The 9837-nt window shown below is 44.0% G+C and overlaps 1 protein-coding gene across 1 annotated transcript in view; it reads right to left on the reverse strand.

The window, feature by feature from the left end:
* The window catches only part of Lama3 (laminin subunit alpha 3), a 243587-nt gene that overhangs the window by 211158 nt on the left and 22592 nt on the right, over window positions 1–9837 (reverse strand). The window contains exon 2 of the mRNA XM_023720392.1: window positions 6424–6576. Within this exon, the coding sequence (XP_023576160.1) occupies window positions 6424–6576 (153 nt within the window). The remainder of the gene's footprint in view (window positions 1–6423; window positions 6577–9837) is intronic.

Here is a 9837-nt window from a genome sequence, read left to right on the forward strand (position 1 = left end):
ATGGGTATGCATGCTGAAACTAATGCTGTAAGCAACAGGCAAATTACTAAATTGTTCTTCTGTTAGTGTTTTCTTAATTTAACTCTCTTAACTAGGGCTTTGTCAACACATCAAAAGATTTTTTTTTAAGTAGATTTCTTTAAAATAGCTATAGGGGAAAAATAGAGTTGGCAAAAGTATTTTCAGAATAGATAATTTTGATAGATTAAAATCTGCAGAACCAATATACGATGGCTATACTTCCAAAACTGATATCTAGAGTGAGCACAATCCCAAGAACAATACCATCAGCATTCCTGACAGATCTAGAAAAAACAATCCAAAAATTCATATGGAAGGAGAAGACATGCAGAATAAGCAAAGGAGTACTGGGTAACCATAGCAAAGCAGGCAGCATCACTGCCTGAAGTTACATCACAAAGCTACAGTGATAAAAACAGCATGGCACTGGCACAAAAAATAGAGCTATGGATCAGCAGGACAGATTAACAGAAGCAGAAACAACCCCAGACGTATTCAACGGTTTGATCTTTAACAAAGGAGCCAAAAAACATACACTGGAGGGAAAGTATTCTCTTTAATACATGGTGCTGGAAAATTGAATATCCACATTCAGAAGATGGAGTCTAGATCCATATTTCTCATCATGTACTAAACTAAAATATAAATAGATCAAAGATCTCAGTGTTAAAACAGAAATGCTTACGTTGATAGACTGCAACATAGGTAAACTCTTGAAAACATGGGAATAAGAAAGAACTTTCTGAATGGAACCCCAATAGCACAAGAAATAATACCAAGAGCCAACCAATGAGATCATAATCGACAGAGTGAAGAGACAACCAACAGAATGAGGGAGGACTAACGTTTGGAATACACAGAGAACTCAGAGAAAAATTAGCGTCTAAAAATAAAAGACCCAATCAAAAAATGGCCAACCAAAATGAATGGATCTTTCTCAGAAGGGAACAGGTGACCAACAAATGTATGAAAAAATAGTCAACATTTCTGGCCACTAGAGAAATTCAAATTAAGACAATGCCAAGATACCATCCTACTCCAGAAAGAATGGCTTACTCAAGAAATCAAATAATAATAAGTGCTGGTGAGACTGTAGGGGAAAAAGTAATACATGTACATTGTTCATGAGAATGTAAACTAGTATGACCACTTGGAGAGCCATTTGGAGATTCCTCAAAAAACTAAAAATAAAAATTCCATTTGACCCAATATCCCCCTTCCAGGATACTTTCTAAAAGAGTTAAAGTCATCTTATTACAGTGAAATATGCTTACCCATGTTTGTAGCAGCACAATTTATAATAGCTAAATCTTGGAAATAGCCCATGTCCTCATCAAAAGATGAATACATAAAAATAATATAGTATTTATATACAGTGAGTACCTCTCGGCCATAAAGAGGGGTAAACTTGAGGCATTTGTAGGTGAATGGGCGCCACTTGAGTCTATAATGGTAAGTGAAATAAATCAGACACAGAAATTTAAATATTACATGGTTTCTCTTATATGGGATACCCAAATTATGAGTAAAGAACAAAATAAAGGGTAGATAGAAGAAAGTAGAGAGATCTTTTACAAATAGGAAGGCAAACAAGAAATGGAGGGAAGACAAGGAAAACAAAATGGATTTCAGAAAAGAGAACACAGAAGAAAAAATAAAAATAGAACTTTTGCAAAGAGAAGAGAAACGAGATGAAGAGAACAGGGAGGGGTGAAGGGAAGAGGGATAAAGGATTGAGATGTGTTAGGTACAGGTGCCGACTCCCCACAACGAATGTAATCATTACGTACTATACACATGTACTAATAAAAATAAAATATTAATCAAAATTCTCTTCACTACAGAAACTCAGTTAAAAATGACACAGTGAGTAAATTCTGATCATTATAGGTAAAATATAGGGAACAGCGGTTAGCTACTGAATGGCTTGGACTAACTCATAATTGAAATTGGGATCGGTAGAGTCTTTTGGCCCGTGAAGGGTCTCCGTGAGTCAGAAGCAGGCTGAAGGTGGAAATGTTCTCAGGAGAGGCCTAATTTAGCACAACATATGGACTAACGAGGTTGAGAGTCCTGCTGTCCCAGAACTATGCCAACCAAAATGAAAACAACACATTCATTCTAAGAAATCCCAAAACTATTCCATTTCCAGCCTGCGGAGTCCACTTCCTCCTTGAGCTTTCTTTCAAGCAGTAGTTCTTACGTGGCTCACTCTGTACAGCAACAGCCAGTGCACAGTAGGCCTTCAGCACAGCACTAGATTGGTTCTAGCGTGAGCAGGGCCAGCAGGAGACGTGGTGCGTCCGGGTCAGCTGGAGCAGCCTTCCTTTTCTGTTGGAGGCACCTTCCACACCCAAGCATGTTGCCAAATAAATCTTTTGACCTGACTTTCCAATCCCTCCTCTCCATTTCCTTTCTTCTTGTTGCAAGAAAACTTTTCTTTCTTTCTTTTTTTTCTTCTTTTTTTTTTTTTTTTTCCGGAACCGGGGATTGAACTCAGGCCCTTATGTTTGCCAGGCAAATGCTTATTCTACTGAGCCATCTCCCCGGCCCCAAGAAAACTTTTCAAAAGCAGATCTGTGCATTAGCCGTTTCAGTTCCCCTCACTCTACCCTTTGTCTCCCCAGAGGCAGGCTGTCTGTTCTACCTTACCAAAGCCTCCGGTGACTTCCCATGTGCAAACCCAAAAGTCAGCTTCTGGTCAGCTTTGGGCCCTGTGTCACCTGAGCAGCATCATACTTGACGTGGTTATTCTCTCTTTTATTTTATTTTTTTCCTTGACACTCTATCTTTTCATGACTTCCTTTTTAAACAGTTTTATTCAGATATAATTCACACACTGTATAATTCATCCATCAGAAATATGCAAGTCAATAGTTTTTGGTATAGTCTCAGAGTTGTTCAACTATCATTACAATTAGCTTTAGAACACTTTCATTGCCTCTCACTCAGATAGAAGACCCATTGGTAGACACTCTCCTGTTCCCCCAAAAACTCAGCCCCAGGGGCTGGGGAGATAGCTCAGTGGTCTAAGCACCTGCCTGGTAAGCGCAAGGACCTGGGTTTGATCCCCAATACCACATGTCATGCCAGCCCCAGAACCCAGGGCGCACCATGCCAACCACTGAAACTGGGCATCGTGGTACATGTCTGTAATCCCAGCACTGGGGAGGCTGACACAGGAGGATCACTACGAGTCTGAGCTGCGTAGTGAGACTCTGTACCAAATAAATAAATTCTTAATTAATAATTTTTTAAAAACCTCTCAGCCCTAGGTAGCCACTAAGTTCCATTTCTCTGTAGATTTGCCTATCTGGACATTACCGGAATTGTATGTCATTGGAAACCAATGACATGGGATCGGGTTTGACTTGCTTCCCTCACAGAGCATGATGCTTTCCAGGCTTACCTGCGCCGCAGCGTCCAGCTGCACAGTTCCTTTTTGTTATCAGGTTATACTCCATTGCACGTGCACAAACCTGTTTCATTTATCTATTTATCCACTAAGAGACAGTTGAGCTGCTTCTACTCTTTGGCCCTTGTGAGCCCTGCTGCAATTTCTTTTTTATTGATAAAGAAAATTTTCTGTGGATAATATGTTTTCATTTGTCTTTGATACGCAACTGCTGGCTCATATGGTAACTTGATATTCAATATTCAACTTTTCTGTTCTTTTTCTTTCTTTTTTCTTTTTTTTTTTTTTTTTTTCGGTACCAGGGATGGAACTCAGGACCCTGCACTTGCCAGGCAAGCAATTATTTTACTGAGCTATCTTCCTGGCCCCTGATGTTCAGCTTCTTGAGGAACTATCAAACCATTTTTCCAAAGTGGCTGAACCGTTTTAGATTTCCACCAGCAAGACAGGAATGTCCCCATCTCTTCACAGGCTTCCCTATCTGTTACTACCTTCTTTACCATAGATACCCAGCTCAGCATAAAATGATACCTCACTGTGCTTTTGACTTGGACTCCTCTGATGGCCAAAGACGTTCAGCATCTTCTACATGCTGATTGGTTATTTATGCATGTTCTTGGAAAAACTGTGTAGGTCCTTTGCCTGTTTCTTAAAATGTAGTTCTCTGTATTATTGAGTTTGCATACCTCACTCTGTTTTACATAGAATTTCTTCTTCTGGCTACATTATGGTTTGGGTATTAAAGTCCTCCAAAGCCCAAAGGTTCTTACATTGAAGGCTTTGTCCGCAACTGATGGCCCTCCTAGGATGCAGCGAAACCTTTAAAAGGTGGAGCCAGTGGAAGGACAACAGTCACTGGGGTGTACCTTCGAGGGAGACATGGTTACCCCAGCAGCCCTCTGTCTCCCTATCTCTGTCTCTTCTCCCTCTCCCTCTCCCTCTCCCACTCTCTGTCCCTCTCCCTCTCCCTCCCCCTCCCACTCCCTGTCCCTCTTCCTCTACCCCAGCCTCCTTTCCACACTCCTCCCAGCTACCAAGAGCTGGGCAGCTTTGGTCTTATACATGCTCTAGGCTTTGATGTCCACCTCTCTACTCCTCCAAAGTGACAAAGCCAAGTGCTCATAGGATATAATGAGTCAAAACAAATCTTCCTGTTCTTAGGTTGATTATCCCGGGGATATTGTCCCAGGGATACTGTCCCAACGACATGGGGTGTTAGAATTCCATACACTCTCAATTGTCCTTCTCCTTATTTGTCCCTCCATGCCAGTCTTTCACAGACCCCTTCCCTCTTCCTTGACTTCCTGAAGCTGGTGAGCCTCAGGGCTCTGCCCTTGCCTCTTCTTCTTTTTCACTTTCATCTAGCCTCTTACTTTAATACCACCTAAGTGTCCTCAACTCCCAAAAGTCTGTCCCAGCAGGAGCCCCAGCTGGCCAACAACTTCAGACAGTAGGTCAGAGGAGCATCCCCTGGCCCAGTGGCCCAGTGTCTCCTACTCCCACCGGATGTCACTGGCCCAGGAGAAGTCCTATCTGTTCCCACAGGCAATGCTAGTAGAGCCCAAGAGGAGACCCAGGAACCAGAAGAACCAAGTGGACCAGAACAGTACTGAATGGTCTCTGACAACTGATTATGATTGAAATCACAGCCCACAAGGGGAGCCTGGGACCTACACATAAAACCTGCTGCTTTGGTAGTCTGGGTTCATAGACTCAAAATTTCCAGGAAAGAGATGCTATGGAAATATCTTGGCCACACCTATGCCCATTGCTGTGCTCTTCATAGCAGCCAAAAGTTGCAAGCAGCCCAAGGGTCCGTCAGTGGATAGATGGATGAAAAATGCGGTCTATGCACACAATAGAAAGTTATTCAGCCTTTAAAAAGAAGGAAATTCTTGGGGTGTGATGAAGGTGGATGAATTTTGAGGCTGTTATGGCTAAGCAAAATATCAGTCACAAAAAGAAACACTGTATGGTATGATTCCACTTCTGTGACATTCTTAGAGGAATCAAGAAAGAGGAATCACAGGAAGTAGAACTGTAGTTGCCAAGGGTTGGTCAGAGAGAAGGTTGGCGACTAATGGATACTGAGTTTCACTTTTGAAAGATAAAAAGATAGGGCTGGCCAAACAACTCAGCAGATTAAAGTGCCTGCAAGCAGGCGCAGGGGCAAGGGGTTTGATCCTTAGTCCTGCCATCCTGGCCCTACTCCCGGGGTGCACTGAGACAGCAATTGAGACTGGGTGTGGTGACTCGCTCCTGTAATCCCAGCTCTTGGGAGACTGTAAACAAGCAGATTACTATGGCTCTGATCTAGTAGTGAGACCCTGAACACCCTGTAGAGCCTTCTCTAAAATATAAAAATAAGAAAAAAGAAAAAGATAGAACTCTAGAGGTGGGGATGGCTACAGAACAATGCTGATGTATTTAATGCCCCTGGACAGTAAACTTAAAAATGGTTACAATGATAGCTTTCTGCTTATGTAGTTAACCACAGTTGAGGGAGGGGAAGGAAGAGAAGGGAAGATGAAGGGAAGAGAAAAAAACTAAGATGTGGGACCAGGGATGTAGCTCAGTGGCACCGTGCCTGCCTAGCAGGCATGAGGTCCTGAGTTCAATGATTCCCAGTACCAAAAAAAAAAAAAAAGAACTGAGATGTATTGTTACAAATATTACTAACTTCACACAATGAGTGTAATCACTACGTACAGCAAACATGTACTACTAAGACTTAAATTTTTAAAAACTGAATCCTTGCCAACAAAACCATCTGCAACTATTTTTACCCTTATTTAATTGACAAGTATGGAGATCTGCATGGTGACAGGCACTGTTCTACCTATTTTAAGGTAGTCAACTACTGTCGGGCAATGATTAGTAAATTAAATCTGAAATTTGTTTCTTATCAAAAGAACTGTTAAATCAGAAATCACCACAGAACATTGACCCGAAGTGGAGCTCCCACTCCACCGGAAAGCAAAACTCACCTGACCCAGGTCCAAGGTGAGGTTGACTTTGTTGAACTCCTTGCCCGAGGACAGAGGAGGGCTTTGCCACCAACGGTCAGAGCCATCGATCGCGTGGGAGGCGGGGTGCGCCTTCTGAGGGTCTGTGGCATTACAATAGTCACAGGAATGGCCCTGAGGAGGAAAAAAAAACCAAACAGGTCCTTGTAGAAATTGTCAAGTAACTTTTTCTTAACAATTTAGCATAAGTGGTAACCAAACACAGACAACTTCATACAGTTCAGTGATCCTAACTTGTGAAATCCACCAGAAGGTATTCTAAGACAGGGTCAGTCTTCCTCTTTTTCATTTAAATCCTGTCACCTGCTCATGCTCTGGAGGTGGTGTGTCTCGAACATAGATGGATTTCTGTCCTTAACTGCTCTGCTTTCCCTGCTTCACAGCACACTGGAGAAGCCTGGTGTACTGGGAGTGCAAAAGCCACGTCACTCTGCAGCTCTGCACAAAGCCCTGGCTCCAAGGAGGTCCCCTGCCCACCATCCCAGGCCCAGAGCAGGCCTTGGAACACAAATAGCCAGCAGCAGAGAAGCGGGGCTGTCGTGGTGGCTCTGCAGAGTAGAGACTGCTGCGGTCAATGCCACAGACACTCCAGGGTGGAAAGCGTGGCACTTAAGCTGCCTGGAAGGGTAGAGGAGAAGCCTGTGGGGTGAGCAGAGGCCTGGAGCCAGCTGGGCCAGTGGCCAAGGAGCGCGAGGAAGGCGATAGGTCAGCGGGAGCTGTGTGGCCTGACAACACCAAAGCGAGAAGTCAGAAATCAGTTCAAAAGGCAACAGGAATCCACTTTTACCCGGAATGATGTCTGCTTGGTACTATAATCTCCAAGTCCTATTGAATTACCCTTTTTTTTTAAAAGAGGCATAAAGAATTATATAATTCTTATGTTTACACGTAAGTCCAAAAATCTCACCATATACAACCTTGAAGCAGGACAGTCCCACAACATTCCTTTTCCTGTCTCCTGCCTTCATTCACCAGCCCCTTCTTTTTGAACAATTATCTACCCGAGAGACAGCACGGCAGCAACTGGCATGTCATGATGAATTACTCTTGTTTGGCTAGCAGAGTCTTTTAATTCTGGCTTTCTGTTTTTGCTCTGTGCGATGCACGATGTTACAGCAAGTTACATCTCAGAAGCTGAACCTAGGCCTTTCTTCTATGAGTACATTTTAACGGGGTCAAAGTGCATGCTGAAAGAGGGCTGGACTTTACTACTTCATGAGTGTGCTCTCAAACTAAATTATCACAGAGCATAGATATGCTCAAAAGAGGGGCAAAGCCAGCAAAGCAAAATGGCAAAAGGGTGTCTCTGCTTTTAGCCAGCATGTTACATGCCACATTTTAGAGCCTCCAAGATAACTTTAATCCCAGCATATACCCAAATGTGCAACCAAACATGGTCATCTAATATGCAACTGGTGGTTCCTTCCCATGTGGTGACACATTGGTGTAGGTTCTTAGCGTCCGATAGTGTTTGAAGACATCCCTAGGACACTGCAACCCTTGGACCAGCAGTGGGTGATGTTAGAGACTCGCCTGGCCTGCTCCCCACTCTCACCCGACAGCCCAACGCACTGCACAGAAAGAGGCCCAATGAAGAGGCAACTGAGTCCATGGGCAAGGATTTTTTAAATATAATTCTTTCTCTAAACTTTATTATTTATTTATTTATTTATTTATTTATTTATTTATTTATTTTGGCAGAACCTGGGATTGAACTCAGGCTCTTGAGCTTGCCAGGGAAGTGCTTATTCTACTGAGCCATCTCTCCAGCCCCTAAACTTTATTTTTAGTAACACAATTAATAGTTTTTGAGGTAGGTCATCTAAACATTTATTTTTAGAATTTTCCCTCCAATGAGGTTTAATTTTTACCACTTTTTATAGACCATCTTACCAGTTTAATTATTGGAAGAGGAAATTAAGTTCTCATCCCTCAGAGTTTAGATTTGCATATGGTTAAAGGCAACTGTCTTCCAAAATGTGGAAGAGATGACTTATGTTATCTGCACAGAGCAGGGCATGATGCTCTCTTGTGTCGTCCTTCTGATTCTCAGTGCAGCCTAATTCCAGTAATTGAAATGAGCCCTTGCAGAGCTCCTGCTTACGCTGGGCTCTGTGCCCCCCACGCTTCTGTGCTAAGCAGATCCTTGTCACTTCTGTACCACAGCAGAGAAGTTCTGTAATTTTTCCAAGAACCACACACTGGTAAACTGCAGAGCCGGGACATAAATCTAGGGTCCTGGGACTGCCACACTAACCACTGCCCTGTCGCTCGCTGCCCACATCTAGCAGCTGCGCTTCAGTTTATTAGACATCGACAGATATTCTGGTTCATGCAGCATTTCCTATAATTTTATATAATCGTCTTCACAATAGACTAAAAGCTATATTTCCAAGATGTCTTCATTTAGAATCATCTCTTTTTTTGGCCCCTATCATATGAGTATTTCCACTAAAACTTATATTAAACTTAAATTGCTGCTGAAAGATGTAAGAACTTTAGACCTTATAAATAGATTGATACTGTGATTTGGGGGATGGCTTACTCATCATGGGTCTACTTATCACGGAGTTCCTGGTGAGAAGGTTGCCATAAGCTGGACCTCTCTCACGTGTGCTTTCTTGCCTTTCTGCCACATTATGACAAGACACCGATGCTCTCGTCACACACCAGTGCCGTGCTCCCAGACTCCCCAGCTCCAGACCTGTGAGCCAAATAAACTTCTGCTTCCCTGACATGACTGAGGACATGAGCGGCAGGCCTGTGCCAGCCCCGGGGCTCCTGTTCCCTACAGAAGCAGGCAGGCCAGCACCAGACCTGTGGTGACCAAGGATGGGGACAGACCTGCACTGGACCCACAGCACTCATCCTCTGGGCCTGTGGGGCCCCATCCCCAATACCCACATATGTGACACCAGTGCTATCCCCACCAGGAGGCTGAGGCCACCCACCAACTCCACATCGACTCTCCATTTCACTTCCCCTGTCATGAGGCCACAGAGGTGAGGACTGACTGGATGACCTGATCTTGGAAGACAACGGTGTCTGAGGAGAGGAGGGAGCAGAGCAGACCCCATGGCCAGCGACATGAAGTCCAACAGCTCACGTGAACCCCTGCCTCCTTGGCTGGTATTCAGCGGACAGCAGAGGGCTGGCCATTTCCGTCTACCAAGGTGAGCTAGGGCACGCATCAGCTTGGACAATCATTACAGGCCAGGTGGATGGGCAGCGAGGCCTCTGGGGCAGCGGGGGCACTCACAGCCCAGGGGCCCGAGAGCGAGGGGGAGGAAGGCAGGACGCCTGGAGCACATGACAGTAGGCCTCGGGGAAAACTGCTCATTTCAGAACATAGGCTTTCCTGTCTTTCACTCCATC

Source organism: Octodon degus, unplaced genomic scaffold, assembly GCF_000260255.1.
Source record: "Octodon degus isolate 3935 unplaced genomic scaffold, OctDeg1.0 scaffold00075, whole genome shotgun sequence".
Classification (NCBI taxonomy): Eukaryota; Metazoa; Chordata; class Mammalia; order Rodentia; family Octodontidae; genus Octodon; species Octodon degus.